Genomic DNA, 17718 nt, shown 5'->3' on the forward strand with positions numbered 1-17718 from the left:
TTCAGAAAATTCAACGAAGTCGCGAAAAATCAATATTATAATGACATTGAATTAACAAAATTCCGTTGCCATGGCAACTGTTTTAATGGCGGATATGCCTTAGCGCGACTTCGTTATATTAAGAGATATAAATAATTTTAAGAATATTTTTCGTAAAAAAAAGCATATTTTATATCATCACGCTACGGCCAATAGGAGCAGAGTAACAGTAAAAAATTGTTACATAAACGTGGAAAATTATGACCCATTCTCTCTTATGTGACGCAAGCGAAGTTGCGCGGGTCAGCTAGTAGGCTATATAATAATATCATCACGCTACGACCAATAGGAGCTGAGTACCAGTGAAAAATGTTACAAAAACGGGGAACATTTTGACCCATTCTCTCTTATGTGACGCAAGCGAAGTTGCGCGGGTCAGCTAGTTATAAATATAAGTATCAAAAATAAATAAATAAATATCATTGGATAGCTCACACACGGTCATTCCGAACTAAACAGAGCTAGAGTAACCAAACAACTAATAAATATAGTTATATAGGTAAATAATATTATGTTATAAATATCAAACATTTCCCCATATTTTATTTCACGTTACCAGTAGAAATTCCAGTAAATGGTACGTTCACGCTTCTGTTAACACAAGTACACACATTTTAATTAATATTATTGAGTCGACAACTCAACAAACTGTGGAAGTAATTCGTTCCCGTACATTAGCCGCAGTTTTACGGCCTACCGTTACAACGAGTCACAAATTAACTTAATATGAAGTTCGCAACTTCGCTCAACCAAGTTAAGAGTGGTTGACATCAAGAATACTAAAATTGTAACATCTACTGTTTGTTACGTCTTGATGTTTTAGAATTGTACGTTAAAACATACGTGGTCTTGGTAACATGTGTCATTTAAACTGAAAGTGATATTTTTGAAAGATGCCGCTTTGAAAACCCTGTGGCCTTAAGTGCGTAGAATTTGATACTTATCGTACCATTAAACATGTTCCCATTAAATTATGAACGCCTAATCGAAATAAAAAAAAATGCTGACCACCACCATAATACTTAGTTTTTTCTATTGAGTCAGAGTGGCAAAATTATTTATTAAGATAAAACTGTATCCTTCGTAACACTTTGTATGGAAGTGACAATATATAAATATTGCATGTCAATGAAAAAAGTAATTGTTCACGTCAAACATGAACGCGGAACTTTTCTCTTTACAACATTACCATGATTTACGGCAATATGCGAGAGGTAAGAAGTTTTTAAGAACTTGGCGCTTAACGAAATAGCTGTATGTAAAGCTTGCAAACGGCGATTATCGTCATAACGTACTTTTATACGAGCTAAGTTCAATCTAACGAGTGCGCCTGTTCCCGCCCGATACCGCTCCTGTTAAAGTTTTGACGTGTCGTAAACGAGGATATTACACCGTGACAAATGAATGGGAATGAAACCTTACGATAACAGTTATGAGCCTTGAAATTCGGTTCTTTCGCGTTATGTAGATATGGATTTCGGTGATGCACACTCTTGAGGAAGTGTGTTTAAAGGTTTGTGTAGGCGTCATAATGTTTGCCACTTTTTGCAGTTCGTTTATTCTTTTTTTCTAAGTAATGGTTTTTATATTTGCCCAGATTTGTAATAATAAAATTCACTACGTTTAATTCTACAAATATTTCTTCCGCAGCAAGAAGAAATACTTAATCGAATGTCAATCATGTCGGTGGATGTTTGACGTTCGATATTATGACGTCATTTGAACGTACTCACCTACTTCGGATTTCCGATATTTATTGTCGTCTCTACGTCTCTCGATAAATTACAAAGTAAATGCAATAAAAGGATATTGGTACTTGCACGGACGTGGTACTACAATGTAATGAAGATATTAAATACTGGGTTTGAGTGTCACTTTAGAGCACAAGAATTCTGCCCCTTTTTGCCTGTGCACTGGTGACAAACAGTCTGGACGAATATTAGCACAAAGGAGCATGCTAAATAAAAAAATGTAAATTGACACTTATAATTAGTTTGTTCAAGATTAAATTGATATGTCTCATGTACAATATTTTTTATTTTTATTTCACTTGATTTTTTTCTCTTCTAACAGGCATGTTCTAAGCGACGGGCGACTGGTGGTTGGCGCAAGACGATCGCTCATGGATGCCGGGAGCAGTGGCGGGGCTATGCTTCGGTGTCGAGCTTCCAATCGAGCTGGAACTGTACTATCTAGACCTGTGATGTTGCAACCTGGTGAGAAAACTATTGAAATACTTTATATAACTATTTTATACTACTTAATTCAAATGCTTCAAACTATTCTGAAACCAACTGTCTATTTTAGTATGACACTTTGGTTTTTTACTATTAAGATGTACCAAATTACTCTAAGCATAAATTAGGTTTTCGGTAATAAATCTATAGTTATATACTACAATAACATTATTAATGATATTTATAGACACACATTTACAAGATTGGTACAAAATACAATAAGTGAAGTAATCCTCGATAATCAACATTTTCTGATATAGTCTTACTCTCGACTAAGATTTCAAAAAGAGAGAACGACGAAAGTTTTTTGTGTTAAGTTCATAGTTTTAAGTTGTAAAAAATTTTAGTTTTTTATGCGATGAAATCTTTATGTTGCCTTTATTCACAGAACAAAATGGTATATTTGGCACTACTTCTATTTCTATATTACCATAATTTTGCTACAAAATAACCCATCTGCGTCGTGAACAAATGGTATTTATTAAAACAAAGAGATTTATTCGAGGGTTTCGGCACATAAAGCGAAATTTGTAATGAATAAATAATTGCGAACCCGAAATATTTATTATTTTGATCATCGTTTGTGCGTACTGTATAAATTCTGTCTCAATTATACGGAAGCTGTAATGGAAATTATAAAAACTGTAAACAACAGACTTGTGTAATAAACAGATGTACGGCAAGAGGGCAAAACAAATTACAACTTCGAGTCGAGTTGGACCAATTAACTTTCCGTTACAGCGAGGGAAATATGAAATAAAATGAAAAACAGCCCATGGCTCTGCGAGTTTTTTACACGGAAAAACTTTTAATTAAGGGATTAAAAATGACATTAGAGTGAGTTCGCAGCAACGTAACTTTCCCTTTGTTTCCCGAATGTCCGCGAGGAGAACCGTAACACGAATAATATTATGATTCGGTAAATAGATAAGCTCTGAACGAGGCTTTATTCTCTATTAAGCCTTGTTAAAAGCTTACCTGCCGCCCTTGACAACTGTGTAAAGAAAAATATCTTCCGACTAAGTTCGTAACATTCATTAAGAAAGGCGAGCGTTGTTAAGTTTCAGGTACTTCGTGGGCCGTTACAAACAAAATTGTGTTATTTGGAAACTAATTTAATCTAAGGTTTTATAATTGTCTCCTTTGTTCAGTCGGTACAAATAAACCGTAGGTAATTTGAATTATATTAAAATAATACGCTTTATACAATAAACCACGAATATATTTGTTTTGGAATACAAACACAACCATTATTGCTTTTGACGTAATAGGTACTGTAGGTAGGTACGATGTAGATATTTCTTTGTGCGTTTGTATAATAAAGTACTTATATTAAAGCATGTTTTCCAAAAAATAATGGTTACTTGTTAAATTCATGAAGCACTCCACATAATAACAATAATACATACTTCTAATTGGGGATATATACATAAGTTCATGTTTCTATTTTTTCATTTGATAATATTATATTCTTTTTTTATAACCATACCTGTATTTTAAATCTTACTTATTGTCATTTCATTGACGGTCCCAGTACGTCCAAGCGATTTTATTAGGTGATTAAAAAGCTAAGGAAAGTACAATTATAGAAAAATAATTAATAAAAAATATACCATGACAGCATACCTTATTTAGATTTTCCTTTGATATTAAAATCAGATGGGCAATGTAATAAATACTTATGAAATAGCTTCTTTCAGAAAATTACGAGTATAATAAGATTAAAATTCCCCAACACAGATTACCACATAAATATCATAATCCAAAACAATTTATCATATCCCACTCATATTACGTTTGAGCTGTAAAGTAATTAGCTATTCATAACATTCACTTTCTGTTCCACTTGCGTTCAGACCTTAATATTAGGTATTTGAAAAGATGAATATTTTTCACTCCAATTACTTTTTCTACCGAGGGACGAGGAAAGTTTTAATTAAAGATTGAGCGACATTATGTCCCTCATCTCGGAAAAATAACCTCGTTATAACGAAGCCGACGTTTCGTTATTGAAAATAATTTTATTTCTTTAAGCCTAGCTTTTGTATACTTTGGTATTGACTTGGACCTAAGTGTGCAATATTTTAATATTAAACTGGTAATGTTTAAACAGTGATATATCTTACATGTCACTTAGTTAATTTGCTACATGAGCGATGTATTCTCTGGAGGATAATAAACAACGCTCGATAACTTGTTCATTTTGTTTCTCGTCATATTTAAAGGAACATTAATCAATCGAGTCTGTCAGTTAAGACAAGGCCGCAAACAAATGCCCCAGTGAGCTCGTTAGCTTGGATGAACTTCGTTAGGTGAAGTATCGATACAATACAAAACCAACGGAGTTAATGTCGAACACAGGCGGGTTACGTTAACGAGTTCCACAATCGTCTATTGGAGGTCGTGAGAACATCCCTTTCAAACTTACCAACTAAAGCTCAAGTTACAGATTTTACTTACCATATTTTAATATTTTCCCCTACAATGAAGCTGACTACAAAAGGAAAATTGAAAGGCAACAAATGGGGGCGCAGTAGAAGCTTATTCTCATTCAAATGAGTTTTGAAGAAAGTATTCGACACTTTGATGTTGCGATATTTACTTACCTTGTTTCAGTTTCTGAACGCGTTTTTCGTTTTAACGTTGAACTAATCTTGGGCTAACTGTTGTCGACGATATTGCTTTAAATTAACATAACGCGATGAAACCTTCGCTCTTGAAAAGCTTCACTTGGAATTTATGTCTATACAACATTTTTATACAAAGATGCGAAATAGCTATCGCTTAGTTATCACTTTTGAGAGTTTGTATCTTGACATTATAAAAGTAATCAAAGTATTCAATCAAAGTAAGGGCATCCAATGAGCATATCTTTAGGGCTCTCTAATCTTAGGAACGATTCACTTTATAAAACTTTTATAGAAAAGGAATTCAAGTACTTGCTATTTGTTTACCGGCGCTTTATTTATTTTTCATTTTCAGTTTGTGCAATTATTCGTATATATTTTATTTCGAAAACAAGTAAATCATATTCCTTACTTTTAATAAAACTCAATAATTATGAAACGAAATTCACACAAAAGGCAGTTCTTAAATATGGCTTGAAATTGACGGAGTCAAGCCTAAGATGGCTTCACAAACAAAGCCATGTCGGACGCAATTATTCCTTTATTTATTATTCCATCTCATTTTTGTTTCGTTATTTCTTTTGACAAGTTATGAAAGAAGTCTCGAGTTACGCATTATTAAAATGAACGCGAACTTTGTAATGTCTTTTAACCGAATTTTATTGAAATACGGTACCTACTTCATTCTTTTGTTTAGAGTAGCTTGCAATAGCTAAACAAAATTATTATTTCTCCTTTTGTTTCCAATTTTACGTCTACTACAATTTCAATTCAATCAATACCTTTACTGTGCTTTTCACGTAAACCTATAAACATTTTATTATAACATGTCGAAAGTTTGTTTGTAATTGGTTTTGCATATTATTTTGCGTTTATCGAGCAGTTATCGATTCACGTCTACATTAACCGTTAAAGAAAATGTTTAAAACCAACTTAGTTCTAATAACGATATGTTTGTGCAGTGGAAGACAACGTGCTCTCCCACGGTGCGCGTCAGCTGACGCCGGCTAAAATTGGCGGCGCCGTGGTTCTGCGGTGTGAGTTGTCACCACAAGTCGGCCTTGTGGACATCAAGTGGTTGCAGGATGGACTGCCTCTATCCTCTGGATATCTAAGCGGTGGTGAGTTCATAATACTAGTTCTTAGTTACACGTTTTATACCTCATGTTAAGAAGGGTAGTGGATTTGTATCTGTCGTAATAAACATCGTTTGTATGTAACGAAGATGGCGAGAAACTAAAACATATTGTAAAAATGATGTGCGCTATGAATAACTTGTTCCGAAACAACTTAGTATTATGTTTGTCTGGGAATAAAACTCTTTCCAAAAACAAACTAAACAAAACTATTTCCTTATAAGACACTAAATTATTTTAATTTCTAGCGACGATGTTAATTTACAAACATTTTCTAAAAGTTTTATGAACTCTATTTGCTGCAGTGGTAAGTGATATAATGTTATTGAGTTAAGATGTAAAGAGAAAATAAATATACAATTGTTCTTATTTACTTAAGTTGTAACTGCGAATGTCTGTTTTATTTTTATCTGATTGCATAAAATATTTTTCAGTTGACGTTCCAATAGTATTTGATTTTAATAAGATAGGATACACGTGTAGCGGGAAATGTACACCGTACAGTGTCAAAAAAGTTGGTTCTGTCTTTACTTGAAGTTATTTATAATATGTAGGATCAAACATAAAAAACCCTCTCATATTTAACTTTTTCAAAGCATAATTTTCGACGTACAATATTACCTCGCTATAATTTTCATTATGTTATAGTCGAGTACAGCGCTGCAAAGCCTTACAATCATGTACTAATTTATTGATGCATGTATTTAATATTAAACAAAATTAGTGATGCATATTTCATTACTGCATGTTTTTCAATTTTCTATCAAGTAGGCGGGGAGTACGGTTCAAGTAACCTGAAGCGCAGCTTTTAAAAAACTAGTATAATTTCAATGAATGGGTAATTTTCTCGCAATATACATATGGTAATTAAGTTATTCGTTGGATTAATGAAGATATATTTATGTGGAAATTGTAATTACACTGGTTAATTATGTCAGTCACATTCGTTAAAGCTTTGCTGATTGTATAGAGTCATAAATGTAGCTACTTACGTGGTGAGTTTTCTGAAATGTAATTTTCTCTGAAAACGCTTTGATTGCGTAAAAATATCACGTTTAATATTTAGTTATATAAGATAGGAACTAAACACTATTGTGACGAAAGTTTGTGAACACTTGCAGTTTTCGGTTTCATTTATAAATAAGAAAATAACGCTCGTCAAAATATGGAAAACTTTCCTTGGAACGTGCTTCCTCGTTTTAGATTTTAAATGGCCAAACTGCAGTTTTACAGTTTTATTGTAGTCGAAGAAATATTAATTTAGACGAGATTTTTGAATAAATAATTTTGTTGCAGAGCCTCGCTGGGTGTCCGGCGCCAGTGGTCTGCTCCTCGGGTTAGACCTGACGCAGGCAGACATACAAGCAGAATATTCATGTGTGGCGCTCGACACGCCCAGCCCGCCTTTGAAACTCACCACTGACGGTCAGTGACAGCAGCCTTTATGCATCAACAAGTTGAATAACTCAATTATAAATTGCAGGTTTTAGAAAAACTCACAAATACTTTGTGACGTTTTTATTTGCAAATATTAAGTCACTCCCCACGTCAGATTTTTTATGCGTCGTAAAATACTTTGGATATATTATTTAAAACGACTTTTGATGTACAGTTCAATAGTTTCAATAATTTTATTCTCGTTTAGGCTTTCACATTGGAAATTCAAATAGAAATTATTAAAATATACTCAAAACTCCACTCATAACAAAAGGACTTGAAAGTTTGACAAGTTATGAAGCAAACAAATAAGTTTGACAGGTTGGTATTGAAAGCGTAATGTTTTTGTGTAGATAGCAGTTGGCTGGAGAACATTGAGTTGAACTCGGTGGAGGCGCGCGCCGGAGACACTGTTATATTGCCTTGTATATTACGACATATCAGTGGACATGCTGTTAGGTAAGATTGTGCTTTATTTTACATCATTTTTAGAAGCTTAAGTCGTTGATATGTTGTTATATATCCAAACTTACGTTTTAATGATTTGAAACAATATTGTTACTGAAATTAGAATTACATTAGTAGTATTTTTTGATCTTGCACAATCTTTGCATATTCTTTAAAAAGCTTGGAATAAAAATTACTTACAAGGTCAATTCAACGTCAAATAATAGGTATTTTCTGTAAATCAGCGTTCTGATTCCCATTAGTTTGTTGTTTAATTTCCTCTGTTACTAGATCGAAATTCTCACAAAACTTTCTTGTAATCGTTAGTTGGCAACGTCAGGACGCCAGTGGTACTTGGGCAGCTGTTTCATCTGAAGGAATCGTGCGAGGGGGTTCCCTCGTCATATCGAGTGTTCGAACGCACCACGCGTCACGATACGCTTGCTCTACCAACCCTGACTCGCCATCTAGAGTGCTTGTCAAACTGGTCATCTATGAGCCGCTTACTGTTTCCGTGGCACCAAACCCTTTGGTAAGTGGTCTTCGTAATACACAAAAGCTTATTGCTGGTTGAATTTATGTAAATTCACTTTAACACATTTTAGACTTCATTTAAAGTCCAGATTCACATGCATTCACATACACTGTAGCTTGTTGACGATACGTCTTTATCTTTAGTGTTAAAATTGGAGGATTCTTAAAAAATATACAAATCAGGAATACATTACCATACAAACTAGTTAATAAATTATTTCTTGCATTTCGTTGCTGTGATTGTCATTATCGATTGGTCGCTTATTGTAGATGATAGGCACAGGCGGTACTGGTCACTTCAACTGCTCGGTGCACGGTGGGCGCGGCGGGGGGACGACACTCAGCTGGCAGCACGAGGGGCGCCCCCTCCACGCCCCTCAGCCGCGCCTCCCCATAGGACCCGTTCGTTCACACCACGCAGGCCTTTACCAGTGCACTGCTCACGACCACACTGATTCTGCTGTTGCTGGTGCCGAGTTAGTCATTGCTGGTAATAATGGCATATAATTTAGATATCAAGAGACTTTTAGACAATATATTGACTAATGCACACAATGCCGTCAGATTTTTTTTTCATTTTGTCTGATTTTTGTTCTAACTTTTTATGGTCAGACAAAAATAAATATGTTTCGAGACCATTTTTTTTATTGTTTAATTGTGTTCTTATTTAGTCAATCGTACATTGTCTAAAAGTAATGACAATATTCGTTCCAATTCGTACAAGTAAATACATCTTTAGAACAAGCATCGATCCTCAAACCGGGTTTCAGACAGGCCGCCAAGATTGGTGTCAACATTCAGTGGAGCGGTCGCACGAATTGGCCAAAGTATAGTCATAAGATGTGCCGCTACAGGCGTTCCGTCTCCTCGAATACTTTGGACATTAGATGACAGACCATTACCGGCTGCACCTGACAAGTAAGTCTTTAGCGTGATTCTGTACAGTCGGTACAATCAAGTATCTAAATTTTGACATTTAGAATGTACTGCCAAAATAGTGTCTATGACGCCCTTCAGAAACGCTGATTAGATTTTCATACAAAGTTTTCACGATTACTAGTCTGTAGTCGGTAGTTGATAGTAATAGAGAATCGAGCTACTGTTATGTTCACGTCTAGTTTCATGATTGATACTTCAACACCAACTTAGCTGTTGAGGTTGACGGGAACGGTACGGTAATAACGAGTTCTTAAAAGTTTCATCGCATATACATTTCCAGTTATTAAATCCGATACGTTTTCCAGGTACAGTGTAAATACAAGAGCAGAGGCGGTACCGGGAAGTGATGAAGGAACTATTGTATCTACATTGAGTGTGACTATTAGAACTGCGGATGAGGGAGGCCGGTATGGATGCAATGCGACTAATTCACAAGGATCACACGCTCATCAAGCGCGACTGAATGTTTATGGTAAGTCTTTACCTACTACTTGATACTTGAGATAAAGGTACAAATGTTGATGAATACTGTTGTTCTTTGTAGGTCCACCAAATATTAGATATTTGCCAGCGTTACATGTTAAGACTGACACGGATGTGACAATATACTGCCCATATTCCGGATACCCAATAAAGTAAGTAATGCAGATCTTTTACGATCACTGAATTTCTAATGTCTTGTCATTCTTAGTAGGATAGACCTAAGTGATATTTAGAAGAGCGGACTGTGTCTAAGTCAAACATTTTTCGTAAGATAAATATTTGTTTTTATAGAGAAGTGGTGTGGCGTCGAGAAGACGGTTCTTTAGTGGAAAGTGTTATGGATGCCAGTGACGAGAGAGGAGTTTTAAGACTGAATTCGGTTAGGAGTACAGCCGCCGGGAGCTACACTTGTGAAGTGAGAGCCGAGAGTGGCGAACTTGCTAGAAGGACGGTGCGACTTGAAGTCCATAGTAAGTCATTTGTTTGCATTCTGTTTGTGATTGTTTCTTTACAGAAATTATAAGTACAGCTCGTTCTTTTCTTAAGAATATCTGCAATTTTTTTTAAGAAAAAGATATTCGATCCAATTACGCATAAAAAAGTGTTTTAAAAATTTAAACACTCAAAAACACTTCTGAAAACAGTCCGACACGTAATGTCTAGGATAAAAACAAGTAACAAACTCGTTTCTCTGGAATAGCTTATTCCTAGTAAAACGTAGAAGAAATATTTTAGCGACCGATACTACGAATATATTTTTACTCACAACCGAAATTAAACGCACGGCTTATTGCCAACAGAACCGCCAAAGATAGCTGCGTTCCAATTTCCCGAAGAACTTGAAGTAGGAGGCAGCACTCAAGCAACCTGTAGCTTAGTGTCTGGAGACAAACCCATACAGTTCACTTGGCACAAGGACAATTTACCGATACCTTCTATGTTGAAAGTAAGTACTTGAATATCGATATTAAGTATCTATTTGATATGAACCATTTTGTTGCGTACTATTAAGTAATTAGGTTGTTCATACAAAACCGTAAGATCCATTTTCGCATGCTTACGTGTTTACCAAACACGTTTAAGAGATTGTTAATTCAAGTCGCAAACAACGTTCAAAACATTTATCATCCTTACTCAGGTAAGCATTGTTACTTTTCAAAACTGCGTACAAGATTTTGTGACGTTGCCAAACAAATTGTGAAGCACGTTGTTACGCAACAAAGTTTCCTCGCGACTGCGACTGTAGATATTACTTATGCGATTAAAGTAATGTTATTCATTGTTGTCAGGTTGAACAGAAAAATATGGATTTCTTTTCTTTATTAATCATACAAGATTTAACTTCAAGCCATAGTGGTGAATACACGTGCAGAGCTACTAACGACTTTGGAACAGTCAGTCATAGCGCTTCGTTGATTGTCAAAGGTATTTATTGTCTAACTCTAGGTTTATCCCAGTCTGTGTGAAGCATGCCGAACTAAATTGTTAACTGTGTGCTCCAGTTTACGATCTAGGACGAGCTGCTAAAATTGATTTTACTATGTGTGTTTAGAATATAACCTGTTTTGCAGCTGTATTTAATTGAGCTTCTATTTGAGTTTTCTATCTTCAAGCAACTTCTGTTTAATTACATTTTGTAGCCTCTTAATAGATCACAGAATTCTATTACTATTTCAACATTCTCAGAAACATTTAAAGTTAGATATTTTGTGTCTGATGACTTTTAAATAAAGGTTTTATTTTCATGCCTAGCAGTATAGCTTTTTTAATAGATATTCGTTTTTCTTTCTATTAATTAAAGTTAAACATATTTTTAAAACTTTTAGGTATTTATGTATAGTAATGAAGTAAACTAAATTAATTGAAAGCCGTGTTTATGTTCCCGAGTGCGGGCGAATCTTCACGACGCGTGTTGTTTACTCACGACTTGACTTTAGTGCCGGCACTCTGCGTCAAGCTTGTTAAGCTTTTAACTCATTAAAAGCAACTTATTAATATACGAGTCCGTTCTGTTCTCGAAAAACTGAATGCTATGAAATTTAATTTCATGGAGTTATTTTTATTGTTTTTCTTTTATATTAAGTTTTGATTATTATAATAGTCTACTACTCTCTAAATTTAAGTTTTCTTTATTCATTTTCCGAAACTAACACCAGAATAGTCATCATTGATCTTAATTTGTAAAGATATAATAGCTGTGGTGACATTAATATCGTTGTTACAATAACCAGACCAGCAAAAAGTGTCCGTTATGGTTTCAGAGCATGATTTAAGTAGCCTTGGAATTACTACCCTAACCGTTGGCGGTTTTTCTATCTTTTCTTCCATTTGTTTTCGTTCTCTTTTCTTGAATGGAACAGCGTAACATATAAAGCAGTCTTTCCGCGCAGAACCACCGACGTGGGTGTGGCGAGCTCAGAACACGTCGGTGTCGGCCGGCGCCGCCCTGCTGTTGCCGTGCTCGGCTAAAGGACAGCCCACGCCACGGATCTCTTGGGAATATTCCACAGGTAACGTTCTCAAACTTTTTATTAAATTATTAAGTCATTGAAAGCATTTGTTTCGCCGTCAATTATAACGTAATAGCAGTGAAAATTAATATTATTTGACTTTTCAGAATTGTGATGACTAATGACTTCATTTGCGTGACGCAGACAAAATTATAATGATACCAACCCTGTTTTATTTTAGCTGCCTTTCGTTGAAAAATTTAATATTGTAATAAATAAAAATACGTTAACCTAAAGGTTAAATTCTGAGAATATGGGTTTGGTCTGGCTTACGTTGTTATTGAAATTCTCCGAAAAGTTGAATAAAATATCCGTAGTTTCTTTCCCAAATTGATAAAATACAAATTACATCGTATTGTTTTTAGTACAACTAATCTGTTTACTTGTTCAATATTTTTTATCTGTTAGCTCAAACGTGATCACAAACATTACTGAATCAATATTACGTTAGAACACATCGCGGTGTTCTAGATAAATATTTAATATCTCTTTTTGTAAATATTTGATGCTAAATAAGGCCTAAGAGAAGATAAATTTCGTAAGTAATGTGACTTGTTTAGATGGTGACAACTGGCGACATGTTCTCTGGGGGCAGTCTGAAGCTACGGACACCGGTGGAGGTTCCATACTGTTAGATGGTACTGTGTGGGTGAGAGCCGCTAGTCCAGAACACGAGGGATGGTACAGGTGTACTGCAAGAGTCCAGCATTCCTTCCTGCATCATTCGTTTTATCTTGATGTTAGAGGTAAGTTTAATACAGTCACCTTTATTGCGCACTTGTACATTTTTCATAACTCTTTTTTATTCTTGAGCCACCTCTCATAGTATGTATAACTTGTAATAAAATCTCTTTAGCTTCAAGAATCACAAATGAGTACACGGTTCATTAGTTTTCTCTCAGTGAGCTCGTGAGGTACCTAAATATCGAGCTTTTTTGTGTAGAGAGAAGATTTTATTACAAGTTCATACATACTATAAAGCGAAAAGACTTTTTCCCCGACCTAATATTTTCTATGTTTGTACCACACGGCTTTATTCTAATGGCCCTCATGTTATCACAAAACACGGAACAATTAAAATTAACATTTTCTTTTAATGGCACATTTTTTTGTTTTGTTTAACAAGTCCCGTGACCTTTATTGCTGAACAAACACACGATACAGATTATTTTTATTTCTCTATTCGCGAAATAAAATGTAATGTTTTTGGGGATATTTTATTCTGTATGTTAATACCAATATTTTTTATATCAAATATTCTGTTTTATTTACGTAAGTTCAATTTACTGATAAATTTTGTTTTATGGATAGAAATGGCTGTAAAGCTTTTATAAATAGCAATAGCAATCATCTATAAAGCATTTTCATTTTCCAAATGCCAAACGTTCTAGCTACTAAACTTCAATAAAACGACATTAGAAACACTAAAACACTGTCAATAAAAGAATAAGTAATTATATATTAATATTGGTATTCAGTAATAAGTCACTTATTTCTTTATTTATAAAACAGAGCCGCCAAGACTAAGCCGAAGCGGTAGTGGCGAAACTCGATGGGTAGTAAGAGGTTCTACGGCAAGATTATCGTGTACCGTGAGAGGAGAGCCCGAGATACACGTGCACTGGACACATGACTCCAGACCTTTAGCTCTGCAGTAAGTATAAACAAAACAACGCTATTCGATTCAACGCTTATAAAATTGTACACAGTCAACGCGCAGCCTCGATTGATTGGATTTTAATTGGCTTTTCCTGGAAAGCTAAAACGATTCTAGGTTTAATTTCCAAGATATTTCTGAATTATTTTTATTTCCTTTTATCTGTTGAATGTCAAGTATTGGTTGATAAAAAAAACTTTATTAAACATGAGTGCCTTATTATATAATCAATGGAAGTTTAGGCCTTCCACTGATTTAATAATATGGCATAATAATCAACGTTTCGACACTTTTTAATCAGCATTGTTACTTTCTGTGAGAATAATCTAATTGTATGCCTAATCTGAGCTCTACATTTCTTTGTAATGATGAAGAACAAAAAATAAATTTAATACACTTTGATTTAACATAACATTCTAAGTATTCTAAATAAACATTCACTGATGGATGGAAATAATCATTTTCAATCAAAGCAACTGTATGATTGATTAAAGTTATCGAATATAAATCAATTTGTGTGGAGACTTGACAATTCAATTTCCTGTTTCGATATTGAAGCCTGATATTTAAGCGTTCTGATATTAATTTATGTAGGAGTTACTAAACGCCCTTGGATCGGAATACATATATTTACTGCTGTATTACAGGCACGATCTATTGATTTCAGATGTTAACTGATCGGAAATTTGAATTATTACTCCAATATGAAATGCCTCTGCAATCGGTATTGATTAGTGAACATCATTTTACGTTCATTGGTCACTAATTAGAACTGTTTCGATGGAAATTGTGAGGCTTGCAGTACAATGATGAAAATTTTCACACAGAACAACCGGACTGTTATTCGTGTAGTATGCATGAAGTTTCCTAAGTACTTTATTGAGCTTCTTGATTCATCATTTCATCTAATCTTATAGTTGTCAAAATATTTTGTTAAGGAAACGGCTTAGCTCTTTTAATTGCTAACGCACTAACGAATATAAAACTACTACCGTTTAAGAAAAATAATTGTCATATTATGATGAGAAAAATAGTTCAACGCGTGGCGAACTCCTCTTTGATGTATTGTAAATATTTAATTAATGTTATTCAATTTTGATTTTTATTTACGATTCTATGTATCTATCTATTCAGCCTATTTTTACGCACTGTTGAGTAAAGGCCTCGCCTTTAGTACGTAAATTTTTACGATATTTAGCATTAAGTTTAGCAATTATAATTAATAATATTTTTTACCCATTACTATACCACTGTTGGGCAAGGGTTTCCTCCCATAATGAGGGAGGGGTTAGGCCTTGAGTCCTAGTAGCAATTATATATGGAAAAAGAAACTTATTTTCTTTGAAAATTAGCTAATTAAGCTTGATTTGTTCGTAGTGGTTCAGGTGGAGTAGAGAACAGAGAGACAGGTACTGGCGTGTTGTTGTCTGAGGTGACAATACCACACGCGGGCCCTGAACACGCTGGCGAGTACCGATGCCTTGCGCGTAACTTATACGGCAGCGATGAAGTCGTGTACAGGCTTTTTGTTAAAGGTACGAATGTTGTATTATTCTATTGAAGGGAATAATGTAATGTTCAGTTGCGTCGTTCCATGGTTTGTTAAATTGATGTCTTACTTAACGTTAATTTTAGATGTGTATAAAAAACCACATCCATATAAAATGATGAAATCAGACAATCGTGTTATTTTTTTTTTCCAAGCGCGAGTTTAAATAATTTCTTTAGATTTATTCCCAAATATGATATGGATAAGCAAGTAACTTGAAGCTTTAGTAATTAAATATAAAATTGGGTTGTTGATGAATATATAATTTAGTCTGTGTAGCCTTGTACTATTTTAGAAATTCTACGATTCTACGCTGTTACTAAAACCAATCAAATGCACTCGGTGGAAGCCAATGGACTTCGATTCGAAGTTTCAGCCGTATACGAATAACAGTCAGAGATATTACCCGTAACTAGATTTTGTGGTAACTACGATTAGCTATCCCAATTTCGTTAGTTATTACTGCAAACAGAACTCGCAATGAATATTGACAATAATATATTGCGAGCATTTACAAATGGTTTAAAATTGACCAGTTTGATACATTGTGGTGAGTTTGGTTGCTGACTCAAATGAACCGTATGTTTTGTCCTGTGAACCGTGTACACATTAAGAAAGGGTTTCTGGACATTGGTTTTCAAAGAAAAGTTGAAGGTTCTTATTTCAAAGGAATTTCATTTTAACAGTTTTTTTTAAAACTAGCACGTCGTGTTAAACTATAGTTACAAACTTTAGAAACTACAAAGTTACCTACCGCTATCTGTGACGCAAATCGTTATGTTTTTGTTTTTTCCAGTTGATCTTGTTTTGCGCGAAATTGTCTAAAATTTGATGGTGAATTAATTACTGTTAACTCGTAACAGTGTTTGACTTGAGATAACTTTGGCAAATTAATACAAACAACATTTTATTGAATCATAAAATAAATTTATTCTATAATGTTTACACTCGGGACAATAAATAAAATAACTTGTCCCGGGAGCACCGCATTGTTTTGCACCGGTGGCGTTGGCGATCGTCATGCACTGCGAGGGCCATAAACCGTAATGTGCGGCCGCGATAATACTGAATACCCCTCGTAACAACTGAACCTGCTTTTACATACATTTTATGACACAATACCCTATGTAAATTCCACCAATAAAATACAAAGAGACAATAAATTTTGTTCCTCGTCTGTTAACTAGACAGCTGTAAGTTTTGAACGTTTGCTTATTAGTCTATTTTACACTAGGCTTGATTTATGTTTAAAGTGAAAGGTCGAGCTTTAAAGGGACTAGACGTAGGCGGTATTATATTTCTAAACGTCTAAACGACGTAGTTTATAACGGCCACTTTTCGGTATATATTTCACAGAAACATTTGCAATTAAATTTTGACTATCGATTTAACATGTTTTTAAAGTAACGTTGCATTGACACAGAGCGTCCAAGCGTGCCTGAAGAGGTCCGTGTATCGGAGGTGTGGTCTCGTAAGGCTCGCGTCACATGGCGGGTAGCGCGCGGCGCGCTCGTCTCCCACTACTCGCTGCAGTACCGCGCGCTCACCCGCGACTTGTCGCACGCGCCGCTCGACGCACCCCTCCCGCCGCTACTCGACAACTGGGACACGCAGGACGTACTCAACATCACATTGGCTAATTCCGATCTACTCCATGTTGCGTAAGTTGACACTCATCTATACTAATATTATAAAGCTGAAGAGTTTATTTGTTTGTTTGTTTGAACGTGCTCGTCTCAGGAACTACTGGTTCGTATTGAAAAAATATTTTTGTGTTGAATAGATCATTTATCGAGGAAGGCTTTAGGCTATATAACATCACGCTGCAACTATTAGGAGCTGAGTAGCAACGAAAAATGTTGCTAAGAGGCAAAAATTACGACCAATTCGCGCGGGTCGGCTAGTGAACAATACAACAAAACTACCTTATCAAACTTGTTACAGCATCAAGTTTCGATATCTACATTAAATTCATTGAATTACAGAGAGACACTGTGACGTGCAATAACTTTGACGATACCAATTGATATCTAAGTCCATTAGTAAGTCTAAACTTAGTCTAGACTAAGTTCATCCCTAAGATGATATCAATTTGCTACGAGATACGTATCGAATATCCTTTT

At 34.9% G+C, this 17718-nt stretch overlaps 1 protein-coding gene across 1 annotated transcript in view; it reads left to right on the forward strand.

The window, feature by feature from the left end:
* LOC142974935 (cell adhesion molecule Dscam2-like) overlaps positions 1 to 17718 on the forward strand; it is a 41677-nt gene that overhangs the window by 9454 nt on the left and 14505 nt on the right. Inside the window, exons 3-19 of the mRNA XM_076117511.1 lie at positions 2113 to 2255; positions 5866 to 6024; positions 7336 to 7464; positions 7830 to 7935; positions 8251 to 8455; positions 8728 to 8947; positions 9228 to 9375; positions 9702 to 9868; positions 9941 to 10031; positions 10171 to 10349; positions 10680 to 10825; positions 11169 to 11304; positions 12270 to 12389; positions 12950 to 13135; positions 13902 to 14043; positions 15424 to 15581; positions 17019 to 17256. Coding sequence (XP_075973626.1) covers positions 2113 to 2255; positions 5866 to 6024; positions 7336 to 7464; positions 7830 to 7935; positions 8251 to 8455; positions 8728 to 8947; positions 9228 to 9375; positions 9702 to 9868; positions 9941 to 10031; positions 10171 to 10349; positions 10680 to 10825; positions 11169 to 11304; positions 12270 to 12389; positions 12950 to 13135; positions 13902 to 14043; positions 15424 to 15581; positions 17019 to 17256 — 2673 coding nt within the window. The remainder of the gene's footprint in view (positions 1 to 2112; positions 2256 to 5865; positions 6025 to 7335; positions 7465 to 7829; positions 7936 to 8250; positions 8456 to 8727; positions 8948 to 9227; positions 9376 to 9701; positions 9869 to 9940; positions 10032 to 10170; positions 10350 to 10679; positions 10826 to 11168; positions 11305 to 12269; positions 12390 to 12949; positions 13136 to 13901; positions 14044 to 15423; positions 15582 to 17018; positions 17257 to 17718) is intronic.

This window comes from Anticarsia gemmatalis, chromosome 8, assembly GCF_050436995.1.
Source record: "Anticarsia gemmatalis isolate Benzon Research Colony breed Stoneville strain chromosome 8, ilAntGemm2 primary, whole genome shotgun sequence".
In the NCBI taxonomy this organism is placed as follows: Eukaryota; Metazoa; Arthropoda; class Insecta; order Lepidoptera; family Erebidae; genus Anticarsia; species Anticarsia gemmatalis.